This window comes from Salvelinus alpinus, chromosome 13 (assembly GCF_045679555.1).
Source record: "Salvelinus alpinus chromosome 13, SLU_Salpinus.1, whole genome shotgun sequence".
Lineage (NCBI taxonomy): Eukaryota > Metazoa > Chordata > Actinopteri > Salmoniformes > Salmonidae > Salvelinus > Salvelinus alpinus.
This window is the reverse complement of record NC_092098.1, coordinates 42,938,155-42,960,597: the sequence shown is the minus strand read 5'-3', so window position 1 is coordinate 42,960,597 and position 22,443 is coordinate 42,938,155. Positions and strand designations below refer to the sequence as shown.

At 40.6% G+C, this 22,443-nt stretch overlaps 1 protein-coding gene and 1 long non-coding RNA gene across 20 annotated transcripts in view; one reads left to right on the top strand and one right to left on the bottom strand.

Moving 5' to 3' along the window:
• LOC139537738 (uncharacterized) overlaps positions 1 to 14,373 on the bottom strand; it is a 29,636-nt gene extending 15,263 nt beyond the window's left edge. The window contains exons 1-2 of the long non-coding RNA XR_011667592.1: positions 14,235 to 14,373; positions 13,834 to 13,911 (exon numbers count right to left, since the gene is read on the bottom strand). This is a non-coding gene — a long non-coding RNA (uncharacterized lncRNA). The remainder of the gene's footprint in view (positions 1 to 13,833; positions 13,912 to 14,234) is intronic.
• The window catches only part of tcf7 (transcription factor 7), a 69,163-nt gene continuing 59,549 nt past the window's right edge, over positions 12,830 to 22,443 (top strand). For all 19 annotated transcript variants that reach the window (XM_071339432.1, XM_071339430.1, XM_071339431.1 and 16 more), the window contains exons 1-3: positions 12,830 to 13,242; positions 13,385 to 13,454; positions 14,255 to 14,358. In XM_071339432.1, the coding sequence (XP_071195533.1) occupies positions 13,060 to 13,242; positions 13,385 to 13,454; positions 14,255 to 14,358 (357 nt within the window). In that variant the 5' untranslated portion in view covers positions 12,830 to 13,059. The remainder of the gene's footprint in view (positions 13,243 to 13,384; positions 13,455 to 14,254; positions 14,359 to 22,443) is intronic.

Below are 22,443 nucleotides of genomic sequence, written 5' to 3'. Positions count from 1 at the left end.
TGTCTATTTTTTTATAAACTCTGTTTGATATGTATCAAGTTTGGTAAGACTTGTGCCATTCTATTGCTTATGAGCTTTGTTATTATTATATATAATTTCCTCTATTTCCTTTCATGTTGATTGATGCTCATGTATGATCTTTGTGGATGTCTTGTCTTGAAGCGAGACCCTGTGAACAGTCTAATGGGTCTAATGGGCATGTCCCCATGAGGATGTGCATGTGGTCTGCCAAGTTATCTCATTAGCCTAAAGCAGGAATAACAGCACTCCGTCTGAACATACTTACACAAACTGCTTTCTTGCCTGTCTGCACCTTGGCAGGTATCAATTGGTGGCTTCTGTATGGGTCTTGTGAAACATTGGTACCCAGATCATCGATGCGTGTGTGTTTGTGCATTCTAGGAATATGGGACCAAATACTAAACTTTTTCTCTATGTAATTTATAAGAATCTTTAGAGGTGTCAATATTTTTTGGGGGGGACAATAATATTTGTTTTATAACTTGTTAAACAAAATCTCTTTCTCTGAGAAATTGTATTATTATAAATAATAATTAGTATAAAAAAAATTTGGAGTATGCAATACAGCTCAGTATTTGAATAATTTATTTTATACAGTCATTATTGCTCATCTTTATCAAGGGTGTCAATCATTTCACTGTACATGCATGTGTGCCTAAGTCCTGCCATCCCCTTGATACATGGCTACGCACATACACATTTCAAACCTTAACAATGATCCATCATGAGAATCCACATCCTCTACTCGGCCACATCAGCCCACTAACAGCGGAAAAACTGATCCCGGAATCTGCTGTTAACTGTCAACTCAAAACTTCAACTCGCCCACTCACCACTAGAAAGCGACCACTGTGAATGCACACATTTAATAGCTGTGCCATCAGACTAAAGGAAGTCCTGGTGACTGATCTTTCTCTATCTGACATTCATTTTTTTCACTCTCCAAACCAATAAAAAGAAACAAAACAATGGCAGAATTGTAACTGTAATTATCTTGTTCATTGTGATGTACTGTATTGAGGTGGCTTTCTTAGTGACGTCATATTCATATCCATACAGTTTCATAAGCTGAAGTAATAACAAAAGTACATTTGTGTGTGTGTGTGTGCACGCGTGTGTGTTTTGTACAATTATATATTAAGCCATATAAGTACATTGTAATAACTATGCAGTATAAAAGTGCATATGTTCGTTTGTTCTCACCGTACCGTTCCTGCCACTCTACTAACTTGCTGAAGTACACTCATTCCTCTTGGATTTCCTGTCACATGTCTTCAACCCCTCCCATTTATGGTCTAACTTGGGCAGGGAGTCAGGGGGGCCTCAGGCATCAGCCTTCAGCTGCCCACTGCTGTGGTCAGACCCTGCTGCCTTCCCACCAAGGTTCTCACGCTAGTCTACCTATGGAATCCAGTGCTCAGGCCACAGACACACACATCGCACACAAGTCATACACACAAATACACACACACAAAGTCATACATACACACAAATGCATGCATATATCCACACACACACACACAAATATGACACAAGGTCACACAGACAAACACACACACATGCAGATGCTTGCACACACACATATAGAGGCACTGTGCCTGGATAAAAACCTCATCAGAGGGATAGTTACTCAACCACAGCAGACCTTGCTGGACTGTGGTAACAACCAACCAATATCAGCAAAACCGCTAATATCAAGTTAGGTACAGAGGCTGGGCTGGGCTGCCTCACTCACTGTAGCACAAATCCAAGCTAAAACTTGCTTTTGCATGTTAATGATTTTAGGGTTACACTAAAATACAATTGTGAAGTTGTGTGGTGATGCCAAATAAGGTTGCACTGTTTTAAATAATTGCAACATTGACATGTTGGCATAAGATCAACAAGCAATGGAATAAAGTCAATGAGTTAAAAAGTTGCAGTAAAAAAAAATATCTTTCCACTGAAGCAACCTGCTGCCTTGTGGTGCATCTTGAACAAACAGACATCATTGTTTCAATCTAGTGTATCTCTAAATAGCAGGCACGTTCCAACTCAGGGGCAGGGGAAAAAGAGTACATTTTTTTCTACAGTTATTTTTTTGAGTGCATGTGTACTTGCATCTGTGTGTGTAAGTGTGTTTGTGCGCACATCTGTGTGTGTGCTTTAATGAGTGTGTGTGGGCACACGCACGCCTGTGTGTGTGGAAGAAGCGAGGAGTGAATGGCTTGGCTCCACATCAAAGGTCCCTGCGAGTCTCTGCATTAACGAGGCCCTTTGTTTCCTGCCTCACAGATTACAACAGGTTTCTCCCTCCACTGCCAAGGTTCAGGCTCTGCTAGGGAGGGGAGGGCACAGTAACCTCAGGACCAAGGCTTGTCCTCAGTAACAGCCAACACTACAGCCCTGGTGGGTAGGAGCTTTGGGCCAGTAACCGAAAGATTGACAAGGTAAAAATCAGTCGTTCTGCCCCTGGGTTAACACACTGTTCCCCAGGCGCCGAAAACGTGGATGTGGATTAAGGCAGCCCTCTGGACCTCTCTGATTCAGAGGGGTTGGGTTAAATGCGGAAGACACATTTCAGTTGAATGCATTCAATTGTACAACTGACTAAGTATCGCCCTTTCCCTACAGCCCTGGCTGCAGAGTAGGGGAGGGCTAGGATAGAACAGTCATCACAATACCCCACTCATGGACCCTGGTCAAAAGTAGTGCACTATATAGGAAATAGAATGCCATTTGGGATGCAACATTTGTCTCTGTATGGTAGGTCCCATCAGAGAGCATTTTTTTATGAGCCAGTCCAGCTCTTTTAACTAACAACTTTAAAAGCACATGAGCTAAAGCAGTTGTGAGAGAAGATGGACCCTTTCCAATAATGGTTTGCCACTTTCTTCTCCTTAATACACTCATTCCCTTACTCAAAATGAGGCACAAGGTTAACTTACTTTTTACTTAGCAATTTAACTCCTTTTAACTTAAATGTAGCATTCAAAGTAACCTAATTGTATTTAACCTTCATAGAAACAAGTGCACATTGCAGATTCACTATTACATTTCTAATGTCTCCTTTTCTGCTGTGCTTATTATCCTCAGTTTGACTCTGCCTCACAACGCACTCAGAGGGGACACATCAATTATGTAGACCTCAGAGATGTATTCAAATAGTGTTTGTGTGAAAGTCCTAGATAATTATAGAGGAGATAACAGACAGAAATGCCTTTTTACATATTTTTCATCAAACTCCAGTTTAGAAGGAGAAAGAACCTTCCAGGTCTTGTTGTTTCCCAAATTGCACCCTATGCCCTTTATAGCAGGGTTGGGGTCAATTCCATTTCAATTCCAATCAATTCAGGAAGTACACTGAAATTACACTTCTCTTCAATGCTTTTTAAATTAGGAATTTCAATTTGCATTAGGCCTACTTTCTAAATTGACTGGAATTAAAATGGAATGGACTCTAACCCTGCTTCATGGCATACTTTATAGCATTTTTTTATTTAACCTTTATTTAAACAGGGAGTCACATTGAAATTAAAAATCTATTTTACAAAAGAGCCCTGTATACATTACAATAAAAACAGAATAATAAAACATACACATAGTATATGTGTGTATATAAAAAATACAATTGTTTTGTATATAATTATAATATACCGCACCTGCTATCTCTAACTCTGAATGCTCGGCTATGAAAAGCCAACTGACATTTATTCCTGAGGTGCTGATCTGTTGCACCCTCTACAATCAATGTGATTATTATTATTATTTGACCGTGCTGGTCATCTATGAACATTTGAACATCTTGGCCATGTACTGTTATAATCTCAACCCGGCACCGCCAGAAGAGGATTGGCCACCCCTCATGGCCTGGTTCCTTTCTAGGGTTCTTCCTAGGTTCCCGCCTTTCTAGGGAGTTTTTCCTAGCCACTGTACTTCTACATCTGCATTGCTTGCTGTTTGGGGTTTTAGGCTGGGTTTCTGTATAGCACTTTGTGACATCAGCTGATGTAAAAAGGGCTTTATAAATACATTTGATTGATTGATTGATATAATTCAGCACACAATACAAAATAAACATATTTAATAAAAGCAATCACATTCAACTACATAGAGGTCCGCAATCAATAATGTTAACTACCTGAGTGACACCAGTACATATAGCTGCAGTGAACTCTGCAGATTTTTCCACAAATTAGGGGCATAAAAACAAAACGTAGATTTTCCCAAATCTGTGGCGACTGAAGGGATCTCTAGTGTTATCCATTCCTGAGAACGGGTTTGGTAACTTATGATTCTAAACTTCATTAATGAAGTTACATATGGAGGGAGTTTCTGTCAGATTGCTTTGTAAATAAATCAAACAGAATGCAGCTCTCTTCTTACAGACAGAGAGGTCCATCCCACATTTTATACAGACTACAATGATGAGTCCTAACATTGTCCCCTGTGATAAAACGTATTGCGGAATGGTAGACTGCGTCCAAGGGTTTCAAAACAGGTTGTCTCATGCATGTAAACAATATCACCAAAATCCAATACAGGGAGAAGCGTTGTTTGAACAATCTTTCTCCTATTTTCAATACTGAGGCATGATTTATTTCAATATTAAAAAACTATCTTGGATCTTAGCTTCTTAGTCACATTTTATATATGCTTTACAAAGGACAACTTCTCATCAATCCAGACACACAGGTACTTATATTGAGAAACCAGCTCAATTTGGGCTCCATTTGAAGCGCAAATATGCAGGTCCTCAGGGTCAACATGTCATGACCTAGAGGACAGCATGAGCTTGGTTTTACTTGTATTTAACACTAATTTAAGATCTGTAAGTGATTTCAGAATTGAATCAGTCATGCTGAAGTTCAAGAATGACCTGCTGCACTGAGGTACAGGAATACAGAACTGTGTCATCTGCATAGAGATGAATGTTACACGTATTAACAGTGTTTCCTATGTCATTAATATACAATGTGAACAATGATAGACCCAAAATCGAACCCTGAGTAACATCTTTTTGAATCTCAAGAAATTCAGATTTAACACCATCTGTTAAAATGGCCTGAGTTCTGTCGCTAAGATAATTTAAAAAAATAAAAAGATCATTCTAAAACCATAAACAGGCTGTATATCCCAGGCCTATTCTTGATAACTTCTTCAGCAAAACAAAATAATCAACAGTGTCGAACGCCTTTGACAGGTCAATGAACAAGGCAGCACAGCTCTTTTTAGCATCCAAGGCATTGACAAGATCATTAACAACTAGTGTGGTTGCTGTGGTAGTACTATGCCCAGGCCTAAACCCTGATTGGTTTATATTAAAAATACAATTATCAGATCAAAAGGAACGAAGTTGTACATTATCCAAGGATTCAAGAATCTTAGCTAAAGAAGGTTGTCTTGAAATGGAGCGATAGTTGTCAAGATCATTTGTATCCCCACCCTTATGGAGTGGCCGCATACATACGGAGTTCCATGCTTTTGGAATACTTCCTGATAACAATGTTAATTCAAATGTGGGCTACTGAGCCAGCAATAAAGGGATCTGCACACTTAAGCAGACCAGACTCCAAATGATCAGCCCCTGTGGATTTTTTTGTCTAATGTTAGCAAAGCATTCAGGACTTCTTTATCAGTGAATTTCCGAAAACAAAACTCCTGACCAGCATTTTCAGTATCATTCAATAGAGTAGACAAACTACTATTTTCACGGGCTGGCTTTGAAATACATTCAAATATATAGCCCGCAGAGATAAAAAGGTGTTTAAATGCATTAATAATATACATTTTGTCAGTAATAGTGCCTGAATCTAAATTAATTTATTGGGGGAGAGAAGAGGAGACACAACGCTTCAGTGATGTAACAGCTTTCCAAAATGTAGCTGGGTTCCCTGTACATTCAGATGTAGTGTATTAACATAATCTGATTTTGCTTTTTTAACTAGTTTTACATACAGATTTCTCAATCGCCTGAAAGACTGCCTGTCTGGGCATGTGAATCTAGCTTTGGCCCAGGTAGCATCTCTGTTGTGTATGACTTCAGATAGAGCTGGACTGAACCAAAGGCAAGACCTATTTTTAATTATCCGTTTTTTTAAAGGGAGCATGTTCATCTACAATACAATTGAAAACATTTGAGAAGTGGTTCAGAGCCAACTCTGGGTCAGGTATAGATGCAATACTGTTCTGCCTGCGGCTATGGAACCCTGCCCTGTTCACCGGACGTGCTACCTGTCCCAGACCTGCTGTTTTCAACTCTCTAGAGACAGCAGGAGCGGTAGAGATACTCTTAATGATCGGCTATGAAAAGCCAACTGACATTTACTCCTGATGTGCTGACTTGTTGCACCCTCGACAACTACTGTGATTATTATTATTTGACCATGCTGGTCATTTATGAACATTTGAACATCTTGGCCATGTTCTGTTATAATCTCCACCCGGCACAGCCAGAAGAGAATTGGCCATCCCTCATAGCCTGGTTCCTCTCTAGGTTTCTTCCTAGGTTTTGGCCTTTCTAGGGAGTTTTTCCTAGCCACCGTGCTTCTACACCTGCTTTGCTTGCTGTTTGGGGTTTTAGGCTAGGTTTCTGTACAGCACTTTGAGATATCAGCTGATGTACGAAGGGCTATATAAATACATTTGATTTGATTTGATTTGAATACAATCAAAGTCACCAAAATAAAGGTCACAAAAAAAAAGCCTGTTAATTTAAATGTTTAAAATTCCTCATTGATAAAACGAGGTTTGGATCTAGGCATCCGTATATCCCTGACACATGCAATGGGACAGTGGTCACTAATATCCAAAGAAAATTAGAGGGTGTGTTAAATGCGGAAGACACATCTCAGTTGAATACATTCAGTTGGACAACTGACTAGCGACCATAGTGACCAAAGAGGAGATGGTAAAAACTGACTTACATGTAATGTTAATATTGTCCTCACATCAATTTAGTTGACCAAGAACCTTTCCCATGTTTGATGACAACAGCTATAAGGAATAGTAAACTCATACATCTGATTAATTACTCTCATTTACAGGGTTTCACATTCAAGGGCTCTTCATATTTGTTGAATGATGGAATCCTTCATGGGGGAAAAGATATATAAAATTAGCCTGTCGAAAAGATTTGCTAAGGTTCAGTATTGCACATTGGATGCTGCTTGAGAGAACATGTTTTTGGTTGGAGGGAAACTACCAATAAAACGCACACAAGTGGTTCCAGTTAAGAGCTGTTCCCTTCGATGTGGCGTAGCCTCAATGAAAGGATATGATTTAATTACTTTGCTGCTTTAATGTGCCTGAAGTTTATTTAGAAAGCAGAGTATATAATTTATTTTATAGGAACTGCAATTTATCCTTTGTGCTGTAATCTGTACAAAAGAGAGTGGTTTCCCTTGCAAATGATTAAGAAACGGAAAAATAATTACTAAAAACTAAAGTTCTCACTTGAAATCATTCCATGATTCCAATTATTCAGGCTTCATGATATCTGAGACGCCAATGCACCAACATGTATAGCAAACAGGTTTAACTTCTGTGGAACTCGAGAAATGTTGCAGGATTCCACATCATGTGTACAACATCACCCCCAGACATAGTTCTGTCTTACAAACTTGATCTGAGTTCAACCCGTTGACATTATAGTAACTAACTACTTATGTGCCATTAATATTTGCATTGGGTTACCGTAAACTGCTGCCTGAAGCAATATTACCAATGGTATATTTTTCTCTCGACATGAAGTGCTACTGTTGGCAGGCAGTGTTTTTTTCTTTCCTTTTTTGGTGTTTCCTGCCCCTAAGGCAGAGAGAGCAGAGAGTATAATTTACTGACGTCATGGCTGCAATTACCATAGAGGAGATAAGAGAGGAGGATACAGAGGCTGGTGTGTGAGTGAGTCATGCAAACTCACAGACTGATAAGAAGGATTTGAGTTCAACGAAGATCGATCATATTAATCAAATCCAAAACTCACACACAGTCAAGTCCAACGAAGGAACAAGCACAGACACCACCTCAAGGATATGTGAAACCAATGTAAGCACAGTAAGAGAGACACACAAAAAGTCCCAAAGATGCGAGAACTTGTGAAGTAAGCCACATAGAGAAACTGGTTCTACAAAAAACAGCTGTCTATATTTAATCAATGCGAATAAACAAGGAGTTTAAACAACTCATTTATAATTTAGATTTGCATACATTAAACTGCTCATTTTAATCTTTTTATTAATATGCATGGCCAATATTGTATAAATATGCAGCTTTATGCAAATACTAGGCACATTTTCTGTTTGTATTTAATTCTATTTCCCAGCTGTGGTTCATCATTTTCTTTCAAGGCAACAGATTAAGTCAAATATTAAGTCACAGCATGGGCGCGTATAAATATTTCTCAATTAAAACTCAGAAGACCATGCTACTGTATCAGCATAAAAAATGCATGAAGTGAAAGAATCTAAAAAAACAGTCAGGGGAGACCTGTTTTTGGTTGTCTCACGGGTTGGTTGTCACAGTGCTTATTACTCGCAATCTAGAGGGTGCTGTGTAGTAATTGTAAGATTAAAATGTGTGAATTCGTTGAAAGAACTCATCCACCTGGTCAATTCATGTCAGCATGACAAAACATGGAGGTAGTGCTGAGCGATTAGTACTTTTTGAGGTTGGTTCGATTTCGGTTCAATTATTTAAAAAATAATCACGGTTTTCGATTTCGTTATCGATTATTTGGGTTGAATGATGTAACACAGAATAAAACAATGAATAAAAGTCCCATGATGGTAGTGACTGCCCATTTACTGCTTATCTCTTATTTACCATCATTTATTCACATTACTTTACCAAAATATTTCAGTTGTTGTGTATATTACATTTGTTTTATTTGATGACTTTATTATTTAATTCCAATTCATCATCTCCTCTCTATATAGCTGCTGCATATGCTGTCTTGCAAAATTACTATTTTGTAGATCTTCAAAGTAAATAAGGCATAATTTTATGACTGATGAATACCAACTATCAATCACTTAGATCATGTATTTTCAGGTAGAGATACCTTGCGAAGCAACAGCTGCTCTCTATTTCCACAATCACGCATTCTTCTGCCTCTCACTCCATCATTTTCTCACTCACACATCATTTGCACATACAGTTATACTGACTCTAAGCACCCGCACTCCCACTCACATACAAGCTGCTGCTACTCTGTTTATCTTATATCCTGTTGCTTAGTCCCCTTACCCTTTAAATATTTCCTGTATATAGTATGCTTACTTACTTACTTACTTACTTTATTGTGTCTCATATTTCCTATTCTTGTGTGTTTTTTCTAGTATTACATTGTTTTTTGTTATTGCATTGTTGGGTTTTTAGTTTACAAGAAAGGCAATTCACTGTACTTGTGCATGTGACATTAAAACTTGAAACTCATCTGTAGTAAGCATAAAAGAAACAAAGACCACAACTAGGTGCGCAATGGATTATGGGCATTGTAGTTAATTACCCAGTTTTATGCGCTAAACTATGTAGAAAATTGGCCTGTTGGAAACTACAACTCCTTACTACATCGCACAGTTAAAGCTGAATCTGATGTATCACTCAAGAGCAGTGGTGTAAAAAGAACCCAATTGTCATACTTGAGTAAAAGTAAAGATACCTTAATAGAAAATTACTCAAGTAAAAGTGAAAGTCACCCAGTAAAATACTACTTGAGTAAAAGTCTAAAAATATTTGTTTTTAAATAGACTGAAATATCAAAAGTAAATTTAATTGCAAAAATATACTTAAGTATCAAAAATAAAAGTATAAATAATTTCAAATTGCTTATAATAAGGAAATCGGACAGCACAATTGTATTGTTTTTTAAATTTACGGATAGTCAAGGGCACACTACAACACGCAGACATAATTTACAAATGAAGCATTTGTGTTTAGTGAGTCCTCCAGATCAGAGGCAGAAGGGATGATCAGGGATGTTCTCTTGATAAGTGCGTGAATTAGACCATTTTCCGGTTCTGCTAAGCATTGAAAATGTACTTTTGGGTGAAAATGTATAGAGTAAAAAGTACATTATTTTCTTTAGGAATGTAGCGAAGTAAAAGTAGTCCAAAATATAAATAGTAAAGTACAGATACCCCAAAAAACGACTTATGTAGTACTTTAAAATATTTTTACTTAAGTACTTTACACCACTGCTCAAGAGAAACTAGATTTCGGCTAATCACTCCACCACTACAATGAGGTGAGGGGATTTATGTGTTTTTCATAGGTGAAAGTAAAAATAAGATGTCTTGGTATTTTCTTTATGAACGTTTGAATTATGGCAGTATACATGAAAAATGTTGTTGAAAAGAGGAAAGGGAGAGCTACATTCCAAACCTATTTCTGAGTTGCTTGGTCAAGCCATGTGGTAACTAGCATCTTAATTAGCATTTGGGGGGTGGTTGGGGATGGTTGGGGATGGTTGTCACATGGAATGTGGGGTTAGTTGTCACTATCAACTCCATTATAACCATATTGTTCAGGGACATTGCCACTGCCAGTATACAATAAATGCCAAGCTCTTTTCTACTGTTGCTATAGAGACCTCTCTTCCCAGTAAACACCTTTGGCCAACATATCAAATGTGTTGGGAGTATGTAGTGTGGAGACATTTTGCACATTGGAAAGACGTCGCCAGGACATTGGAATATAATGTAGATGCCTTGGCCGATGTATAAACGATATATAGAACTGTAGAATTTAGAATGCAGGTATTCTAAATACGTGTCTGTGAAACGTCTTGCATCTCACACAATTTTTTCCTGTCACACACCCACACATGTACACAAACACACACATACACACACAAATTTACTGAAAATGTCATAAGTTGTTCTCAAGGCATAAAATGCTGAATTTTGTTAGGAGTATAGTTCGATCTAAGAAAGGCTATTTCTAAGAATGTTTGCTAAATTGCTTAATTTCCTGTTACAAAAGGAATAAGCTACTAGCAAACTTTGGGACAACCAACCCTGTGATGGGGCTGGTTGTCACAAGTTGACAGAGTGTGTTTGATGGCTTATAACTCCATGTCGGAATAAGATATGATGATAAAAAAGGGTTCCTATTTCAACCCAATACCTTGGTCTTTCTATTAATGTTGAAAAGAGTCTTGTAAGATTTAAAAAATATATATATAATTAACCTTTGTTTAACCAGGAAGGGCTCATTGAGATTTAAAATCTCTTTTTCAAGAGCGTCCTGGCCAAGATAGGCAGCACCAAGTCATTACAAAAATTACAGACAGACAACATGAAAAACTACAAGTAATCGAGTAAAAACCATTGAATTCACAAGAGTATAACAAAATCAAAAACAGCAAATTAAAAACCTTGACAGGTCAGGGAATCAGCCTCAAAATCCTTCATCAGTGATTTAAAAACACCAATCGGGACAAGTTCTTCCAGTTTAAAAGTATTTTGTAAGGTGTTCCAAGACGATGGCGCAGAGTACATAAAAGACCTTTTACCAAATTCAGTTCGGACATTTGGAACAGTTAGCAGAATAAAGTCCAGCGAACGAAGAGAGTACCCACCACATTTCTGAACAATAAAAATGTACTGGTGCTGAGAAATACACATGGGTAAAAAGTGACAGCCAACCCCCGGCCTCCCCTACTTGTTTGACAAGGCACCCAGACACCAAGTCTACATCTTTGAACTACATTCTATTTTCCCCTCTAAATTTGTTTTGCATCGATCAAATAGTTTCATTCCAGCAAGTTGCTGTTTTTTGAGATGACAACTGAATCCATGTGCTCTAGAGACTAGCTGCGACATTTCATGCCTCTTTTATTGATGAGCTTGACTCATTTTCTGATGGTTTACAGGGGATGCCCTACATGTCTCTGATGTTCTCACTATGTCAATACAAATCTCACATCAATATTTCTACAACTTCACAAATGTTGGGCGAACATGGTTTTATGGTTTTGTTTCTAAATATGTAGTGTATATGAAGGAACTATGTTTTACCCTCTGCATCCCTGATCTCTCTCTCTTTATAAGTCCTATGTATGGTATACACAACATGTACATCCAATGAAATGCTGACTTGCAGGTTCCTTCTCAACAATGCAACAACAATGAGAAATAATAAAATATAAGAATACGAACATAAAGAAAATAGCATAAGTACAACACAGAAAGGCACAATTTATAGTACAATATTTACACGTGTTTTGTGGAAGGGGGAATTGGAGGGCAAGTGTTTTAAATTGTGCAGTATTTAGCAATCATAATAAGAGTCTGGTAGAAGTGTGTGTGTGTGTGTTCAACAATGTATATATATTTTTTTTAACCTTTATTTAACTAGGCAAGTCAGTTAAGAACAAATTATTATTTACAATGACGGCCTACACTGGCCAAACCCGGAGGACGCTGGGCCAATTGTGCGCCGCCCTATGGGACTCCCAATCACGGCCAGTTGTGATTCAGCCTGGAATCGAACCAGGGTGTCTGTAGTGACGCCTCAAGCACTGTGAGTCCTTAGACCACTGCACCACTCAAATGTATAACAATGTTATAACAATGTTACATAACTAGACTGCGTTGTGGGAAATATCTATCAATGCAGTAGAATCTGAAAGACCGTTTGCTCACGTGTCTTTTATCCAGGACTTCGGTTCAGTCTTTGCTAAAAACAAGCAACTTTATCTATGATGAAGTGTTAAAAGTCATGAATATGGCCAACAGGCTCTGAGGTGATGTCTCTTTAAGAGCGGAACCCTCTGCTGAAACAACCCCCAACAAGTCATCGAATCTGTCAATCACTGGTCGGCGATCTTTGATGTTGGGAGTCCTCGCCTTGTTTCGAGCTCAAATGCACTATTTGTTGCTGCCGAGCAACATTACTTTCAACTTGCAGGGCCGCTCCACAGCAGAGCAACTTTTGTTTTGTTTTATACTTTGGCCGTATCTGAGCGCAACAATTTAGGGAGGTTTAGGTTAATAGGAAGTTTCATTTATTTTTTCAAAGGAGCACTCCGCTGATTAGGGTCATTTTCAAAGCAACATGCCTCAGCTCAGTAGTGGCGGAGGAGATGATCAAGGAGCAAACGATGAAATGATATCCTTCAAGGATGAAGGCGAACAAGATGAAAAAATTCAAGAAAACGCTTTCACAGAAAGGGACTTAGCTGACCTCAAGTCGTCTCTGGTGAATGAATCGGAGACAAATCAAAGTTCGAGCGCAGCGGTAGGTAGACTACAGAGAGGGAGATTATTATGTTATGCGCTGTTGGTAAGGTTGAAAGGGGTCTTGGTATGAAACCTTTGGCTCTTGTTCAAAGTAATTATCAGGTTACTAATCTATGTTTAATGTTGCTTTGGACATTCAGGCGGTCAGACGAGGTCAGCAAAACGAACATAGAGGTTATCAAGAGAAACACCGGGAGCATCTCGACAGCGGTAAGAACTAAGAACTAGACAGTAGCTGAATTAGGCTAACTGTACCTCAGTAAAACAAGTTGTCTGTGATTTCTGACAATACTGTGCTGTTGCATCATAGACTGACTGTAAAAGGAAGGTGTTGCTTTCCCTGGGCTACATAGGTTATAATATGGTAATAAGGTTTCAAGTAGCTTCAGTTTGAAAGCCCTAAAGAAAATCTAAATTAAAGCATGCTTTAACTTAACATTAGGTTTTATATATTGTCCCAATGGGGCAAAATCGGCCAAAAACACAAATGTATGCTTGCTGTGCTGAACCTCGGGGCAGCTACAAGTTATTTAAAGTTAGAAATGCTCTCTAGTTCATGAACAATGTTTGAATATGTCAAGTAACTCACAAAACGTTGTCCACTTATGCATTCAGCTGTAAGGTTGAAAACAAGCCATGTGGATCAATGACCCTCTGTTTGGACAGCCTGTAAAGATGCATTGCACATTTTAAGTTACCATCAACACTCTAGACTGGAGAGATCAGTGGCTAGCCATTCTATTGGGTAACAAACAACAAAGGATTGGGGTTTGGCTGTGTTTTTGTGATGCAAGATTACGGCTGTCACTTTGTCTCACAAATATGTTACAGTAGTAAAACAAGTCTATAACATAAAATCTGTCGAAGAGCTCTATCATTATCTGACGAAAATACTTTTTCCAATAGTAAAAAACTGCTAATTATAACCGTTTTAACTACAATAGTTAACCAAAAAGTGTTAAATTAATATCAGAAAACATCCCATCTCACATCTTTGTCTTTCTCCACAGTGTCCAAACATCAAGATGGAGGAATGTATAAAACAGCGTATCCAGGGTACCCGTTTCTCATGCTGCCTGACCCATACATCCCCAACGGATCAGTGTCACCATCTGTAAGTCCACATCACTTTACCTTCTACATCACAATGTAGAGTTCTTCATTCTGTTGAATCATTATGGATCCTTATTCAAAGTCTCTGAATGAAACTATTTGTCTATTATACCAGAAGTATGCAAGGACAACAAACTAAGGAAATTAGAAAGTTAAAAAAAGACCATCTAAAGTTGTACGTGTACACCCATGTATCACTGTCTGATGTGAATTACATCCGCACCCTCATACAACCTTGAATATGGTCGGAACCAGTAGCACATCAAAAACAAAAAAACAAAACACATTTTAAGGCGTGACTAACTGACACTGAGAACAGTTACATGCACGCAATAATATGATTATTGCGCATAGTCAGATTACTATAATACCTCGATTAATACGTTTACATGCTTTGCAAGAACAATTTCCCTAAAAATCCTGTTTACATGGACACATCTGAAATCAGGCTACCTGATGGGACTTTTAATAAATGCAGAAAATTGCAAATCAAAATAAACCTTCTACCACAGTGACCATGTTATTCTGAGTTGGTATATACTGTATAATGTTTGTATTTGAAAAGTACTTTTAAGATGCATTTTTCCGGCTGTTCCGAAATCAGAACTCACTTCACTAGGGCTAAAGAGAGAGGCTCGCTCGGCTGGTGCTCACATGCGCAAATCAAATACACCACTGGAACTCTGATTAAGGTGTTTACATGTCCTAATAATATGACAGATTGCTCAGAAAACAAGGTGTTTTAATCTGCGTATGCTTATGAAATTATGACCGTACGCTGATTAAGATCGCAGGGTAATGTGTTTACATGACTAATGCCTTATTCGGCCTACTGCCATAATCAGTTAAATATCGAATTATAAATGAGCATGTAAACATACTCAATGTGTTGACTCCCTCATTTTGCTTACACTTTCGTATGTTGTCTGTGTATTGGTTGGTAGTTTAAAACGTATAACTTAAAGCTGCAATCAGCAGTTGAAACAATATAAAAGTGTACTCCCCACAACTGTTTAGATAAAAAGCAAGGGGGATAGGACTGGAGAAAAGTAACCACTCTCAAATTCAAAGACAGAGGTATCGATGCAAGGACAGACCATCCATGATCTCAAAATTATAGTTTTTACCATGTTTTTAGACTATACCGTGTTTGTTTACATTTACTTTGTTTACAAACATTGGAGTAAAACAAGCTTACATTTTGGGTTCTGATAGGGTACGACAGTTGAACTAAGTTCATGAGGCATTTATAAATCAAGTTAAGTTATAAATCAATGCGCACATATAAATTAATTATAAGTCCAAAAATGGATGTAGCAACTGCTGATTGCCCCTTTCAACAAGGAACTATGCATCTTTCATCAGGTGAAGCACATTCTTCGATGTTAAATCAGTAATAACAGTAAGCACTCTCATATTAAGCATGGTGTTTTGAAAAAGCATACGTTTCTGTCATCATTCATTCTACTCCAACAGTCTTTCTTTGATGTGTTCTGAAAGAAACGCACAATCAGAAGCTCTGTTTCAAATGGGGTCAGACATGAGACCTAGTCATGTTGTCACTCAAATTACCTAAAAGTGTCAAGTTTGTGTGTGTGTGTGTGTGTGTGTGTGTGTGTGTGTGTGTGTGTGTGTGTGTGTGTGTGTGTGTGTGTGTGTGTGTGTGTGTGTGTGTGTGTGTGTGTGTGTGTGTGTGTGTGTGTGTGTGTACTTTTGTGAGACAAATCTTATATAGACCAAAAACAGTCTTCTGTTTGTATTATAAGTAATGGCGACGTTTGTCTCCTAATGCATCAGATAATTTATAAAAAAACGGAACACATTTTATTGAGACGTTATTACATAGACATCAGTTATCATTACGTAGTAAACACACACTGTGAAAACTACTCTTAACTATTTCCATTTTTATGTCCAGAAATGAATGTGCTGCCACCTCTTTCTTCTCATGAAGGCATCCCCTACATATTATCCTTAATTGCCTCACAGTGCAAAGCACAGAGGTTCTCAAAGATTGTTTTGGGAATGAAGAGCACTTTCTTCTGTGTGTGAGTGTGTCTCCTCGGCTTCATACAATGCTCACTTGTTGCTTCCCTTGTAATTACCCTGCAGAAGCACTGTAGCTGCAGCTCTATCGACCTGTCACTTGAAAGGAAGGGAGGATGGTGTAGATGGTGATTATAGCTTGGGACATGGCAGTGGGGCGGGAGGGGAAACAGTGCTGTGGATCCCCTACTGTTTGGTTCTCCAGTTCTAATGTTTACATTGAACAAGGTGATGCCTGTATTCACTTCCCCCCACCCGCAGGCAGGCTCTCTGCTTCTATCTCAGCTCAGGTGGTCTATCATCTTTACAGGGGTTCATTTGTTGCTTTCATTTATCTTTGTTCTTTTTAATTGGCAGATTATGTGTATAATTTTTTTGTCTGTTGTTTAGGCATGCCAAATGTCCTAGTAAAAACAAGACTTTGTATACTATCCATACGACTAGTATTAGACGATTGAAAGGAGAATTCTAAAACCATTTTTTAAATGAAAAGATGTACATTTCCTTCATGAGTTCAAAGGCCTCACTAAACAGATAGTCTAATTAGCTCATTCTTCCCCCAGATATTTGAATAACAATCATTATTTCAGGATTAATGTTATTAAACTCTTTCAAAAGAATTTCACAAACATCTCACATCTATTCTGTTCACAGAAATCATTTTACAGTGTCTCAAAACAAAAGGCGTGAGGCTGGAAAGCGTGTTCCTCCTAAGCCGAGTGCATCCTAATATCCTCGTTACAGCGTTGTTTCGTGGGACATGCTAGGGAATTATGTTCTGGATCTAACATTAATGTAGATATCAGTTGTCCTTCCAGAGACAGTGTCTAAAGAAAGCGATTTGAGACAATCGCAGATTCCGTACTAGATTTCCCTTAGCTTTTCTCTGAACAAAGCTTCCTCCTGAGTGTGTAGCTGTGAATCGAGTAGGGTTAGTAATGTCCTGGATTACCAGAAGACATTGTTTAATTTGAGGGGATCAGTAGAAGAGGTTTGCTTGGAAGAGTCAAACCCCTGTGGATGGAGGATTCTGAATGAGAGCTACCAGAATACATTCCTGATCTCTCTGCCTCCTCTCTAGCTCTATCCTCACCACAATACACTCCTGATCTCTCTGCCTCCTCTCTAGCTCTATCCTCACCAGAATACACTCCTGATCTCTCTGCCTCCTCTCTAGCTCTATCCTCACCACAATACACTCCTCCTCTCTCTGCCTCCTCTCTAGCTCTATCCTCACCACAATACACTCCTCCTCTCTCTGCCTCCGCTCTAGCTCTATCCTCACCAGAATACACTCCTGATCTCTCCATCTCCTCTCTCTGCCTCCTCTCTAGCTCTATCCTCACCAGAATACACTCCTGATCTCTCTGCCTCCTCTCTAGCTCTATCCTCACCACAATACACTCCTGATCTCTCTGCCTCCTCTCTAGCACTATCCTCACCACAATACACTCCTCCTCTCTCTGCCTCCTCTCTAGCTCTATCCTCACCAGAATACACTCCTGATCTCTCTGCCTCCTCTCTAGCTCTATCCTCACCACAATACACTCCTCCTCTCTCTGCCTCCTCTCTAGCTCTATCCTCACCAGAATACACTCATCATCTCTCTGCCTCCTCTCTAGCTCTATCCTCACCACAATACACTCCTGATCTCTCTGCCTCCTCTCTAGCTCTATCCTCACCACAATACACTCCTCCTCTCTCTGCCTCCTCTCTAGCTCTATCCTCACCAGAATACACTCCTGATCTCTCTGCCTCCTCTCTAGCTCTATCCTCACCACAATACACTCCTGATCTCTCTGCCTCCTCTCTAGCTCTATCCTCACCACAATACACTCCTGATCTCTCTGCCACCTCTCTCTGCCTCCTCTCTAGCTCTATCCTCACCACAATACACTCCTGATCTCTCTGCCTCCTATCTAGCTCTATCCTCACCAGAATACACTCCTGATCTCTCTGCCTCCTCTCTCTGCCTCCTCTCTAGCTCTATCCTCACCAGAATACACTCCTGATCTCTCCATCTCCTCCCTCTGCCTCCTCTCTAGCTCTATCCTCACCACAATACACTCCTGATCTCTCTGCCTCCTCTCTAGCTCTATCCTCACCACAATACACTCCTGATCTCTCTGCCTCCTCTCTAGCTCTATCCTCACCACAATACACTCCTGATCTCTCTGCCTCCTCTCTAGCTCTATCCTCACCACAATACACTCCTGATCTCTCTGCCTCCTCTCTAGCTCTATCCTCACCACAATACACTCCTGATCTCTCTGCCTCCTCTCTAGCTCTATCCTCACCACAATACACTCCTGATCTCTCTGCCTCCTCTCTAGCTCTATTCTCACCACAATACACTCCTGATCTCTCTGCCTCCTCTCTAGCTCTATCCTCACCACAATACACTCCTCCTCTCTCTGCCTCCTCTCTAGCTCTATCCTCACCACAATACACTCCTGATCTCTCTGCCTCCTCTCTAGCTCTATCCTCACCACAATACACTCCTGATCTCTCTGCCTCCTCTCTCTGCCTCCTCTCTAGCTCTATCCTCACCACAATACACTCCTGATCTCTCTGCCTCCTCTCTAGCTCTATCCTCACCACAATACACTCCTGATCTCTCTGCCTCCTCTCTAGCTCTATCCTCACCACAATACACTCCTGATCTCTCTGCCTCCTCTCTAGCGATATCCTCACCACAATACACTCCTGATCTCTCTGCCTCCTCTCTAGCTCTATCCTCACCACAATACACTCCTGATCTCTCTGCCTCCTCTCTAGCTCTATCCTCACCACAATACACTCCTGATCTCTCTGCCTCCTCTCTAGCTCTATCCTCACCACAATACACTCCTGATCTCTCTGCCTCCTCTCTAGCTCTATCCTCACCACAATACACTCCTGATCTCTCTGCCTCCTCTCTAGCTCTATCCTCACCACAATACACTCCTGATCTCTCCACCTCCTCTCTAGCTCTATCCTCACCACAATACACTCCTGATCTCTCTGCCTCCTCTCTATCTCTATCCCCACCACAATACACTCCTGATCTCTCTGCCTCCTCTCTAGCTCTATCCTCACCACAATACATTCCTGATCTCTCTGCCTCCTCTCTAGCTCTATCCTCACCAGAATACACTCCTGATCTCTCTGCCTCCTCTCTAGCTCTATCCTCACCACAATACACTCCTGATCTCTCTGCCTCCTCTCTAGCTCTATCCTCACCACAATACACTCCTGATCTCTCCATCTCCTCTCTCTGCCTCCTCTCTAGCTCTATCCTCACCACAATACACTCCTGATCTCTCCATCTCCTCTCACTGCCTCCTCTCTAGCTCTATCCTCACCACAATACACTCCTGATCTCTCCATCCATCTCGTTCCTCTCTCTGCCTCCACTCTAGCTCTATCCTCACCACAATACACTCATTCTCATTTACCCATCCATCTCGTTCCTCTCTCTGCCTCCTCTCTAGCTCTATCCTCACCACAATACACTCATTCTCATCTCCCCATCCATCTCGTTCCTCTCTCTGCCTCCTCTCTCCATCTCTCTCCTCTCCATCTCTCTCATCTCTACATCTCTCCACCTCTCCTCTCTCTCTCCTCTCTCTGCCTCCTCTCTCCATCTCTATCTCTCTCATCTCTGCCTCTCTCTCTCTCTCTCTCTCTCTACCTCTCTCCCCTTTCTGCCTCCTCTATCACTCTCTTCTCTCTTTCACTTCTCATTCTGTCTTCTCTCTTCTAATCTCCCCTCTCCTTCTCACCACTACCTATCCCCACCTACCCTTACCTATCCCTACCTACCTCACCTACCCTTACCTATCCCTACCTACCCCACCTATCCTTACCTATCCCTACCTACCCCATCTACCCTTACCTATCCCTACCTACCCACCTATCCTTACCTATCCCTACCTACCCCACATACCCTTACCAATCCCTACCTACCCCTACCTACCCTTACCTACCCCTACCTACCTTACCTACCCTTACCTATCCCTACCTACCTCACCTACCCTTACCTATCCCTACCTACCCCACCTACCCTTACCTATCCCTACCTACCTCACCTACCCTTACCAATCCCTACCTACCCCTACCTACCCTTACCTACCCCTACCTACCTTACCTACCCTTACCTATCCCTACCTACCTACCTATCCCTACCTACCTCACCTACCCTTACCTATTCCTACCTACCTCACCTACCCTTACCTATCCCTACCTACCCCATGATGTGGAAGATGTGGTTCACTTTGTGGATCACAGGCGCTAACTTGTCTAGTGGACAGACTGGCAGGTTTAAATCATATCCCACTTACCCTGTTCAATTAGAATGTAAAGAACAGTTCATCAAGGATGTGTTCACATTGTTTCTTTGTTGTTTTAAAACTTGAGGACTTGCGTAGAGCTAAGCAGTGAACACATTTAAAAGGCCAATTATTTGTTTAAAATATATCGGAGTATGTTTTCATGAGCGGCTTAATGCTGTTAACTGAGCTTTTCGGTGCTCCTCTTAAATTCTGTCAGTGAACTTTTTGAGTATCCTCATGCAGCCCTCTCTCTCCCGCTCTTTCTCTTTCTCTCTCCCTCTCACTCTCTCTCCCTCTCTCTCTGTGTGTGTTTGTGTGTGTGCCTCGGCAGTGCTTCTGTGCTGAGCTATCTTTGCCTTAAGTGTTTGTCCTTCCCCAGATAAACGGATTCATTACAAGCAAAGCCCATGATCGCAAACTCCCCAGATTACATACCCTTGTCTGGCATTGTGAAGTGCTTTTGACACTGCCTTGTTCATCCAGCCCCTAGTCCCTGGGTAAACACTAGAGCCCCTAGTCCCTGGGTAAACACTAGAGCTCCTAGTCCCTGGGTAAACACTAGAGCCCCTAGTCCCTGGGTAAACACTAGAGCCCCTAGTCCCTGGGTAAACACTAGAGCTCCTAGTCCCTGGGTAAACACTAGAGCTCCTAGTCCCTGGGTAAGCACTAGAGCTCCTAGTCCCTGGGTAAACACTAGAGCTCCTAGTCCCTGGGTAAACACTAGAGCTCTTAGTCCCTGGGTAAACACTAGAGCCCCTAATCCCTGGGTAAACACTAGAGCCCCTAGTCCCTGGGTAAACACTAGCAGGGACACTGGCTTGTTTAACCAAGCCCTAGTCCCTGGGTAGGCCCTGTAAACCCTGCATACAAGCCCAGAGGCTGGGGCTCTGTGCCTCTGACTGACAACGATAAGAAACAGTGGTGCTGGATTATGCTACGCTAAAGAAAAGCAGCTTTGCGCCCGCTTGTGTGTGTGAACAAGCTACTTGGAAACTTGTGACGGCCCCAAAACTGCTCCTTGTTATCATTTAACATGTACGCAGGAGATTATTGAAATTATCAAGGATGATGGCTGGCGGTGGCGGAGTAGCCTGATAGATGTGTTGACCGTAGCAGAACACTCCGAGAAAGCCGTGTCAGTCAGAGAATGTACGTACTGTACATTATGTACTGAACTTTGACTTTGATACTAACTAAAGCATGCTGGTACACATCGTGTGGTGATGTTGACAATACATTGCAGTCCTGTACAGGGACAGGGCAGGCTAACAGTGAGGGTGTGACTGTGTCCCAAATGGCAACCGTTTCCCTATATAGTGCACTACTTTTGACAAAGCCTATATAGGGAATAGGGTGCCATTTTGGAAGAAGGGGGTGAGACCACACTCTCTCTTTCTCTCTGAGCCTCAGGTAAGTTAGCAAACGCTTTAAAAAGGAACAGCAGGAAATGACAGAGAGGCTGCAGATTTTAATACAAACGATGATAAGGGGCCTTCATCCTCAGAACTTTGAAGTAGATGGCTGTAAATAAGCCTCAAGTGAAAATGTGTAGGAGCCTATTTTAAGAGGCGGAAACATTTAGAAAATATCAAAAACCTGTTGAATCCCTCGAGGTGTTTATAGCTGTAATTATTCATGCACTTATTTATTTTCTGGTGGGCGAAGAAGAAGAAGGAGAAGCAGAGTAAAAGACAGGTGTTGTAGAGGAAGTGTGTGTTTTTCTGATT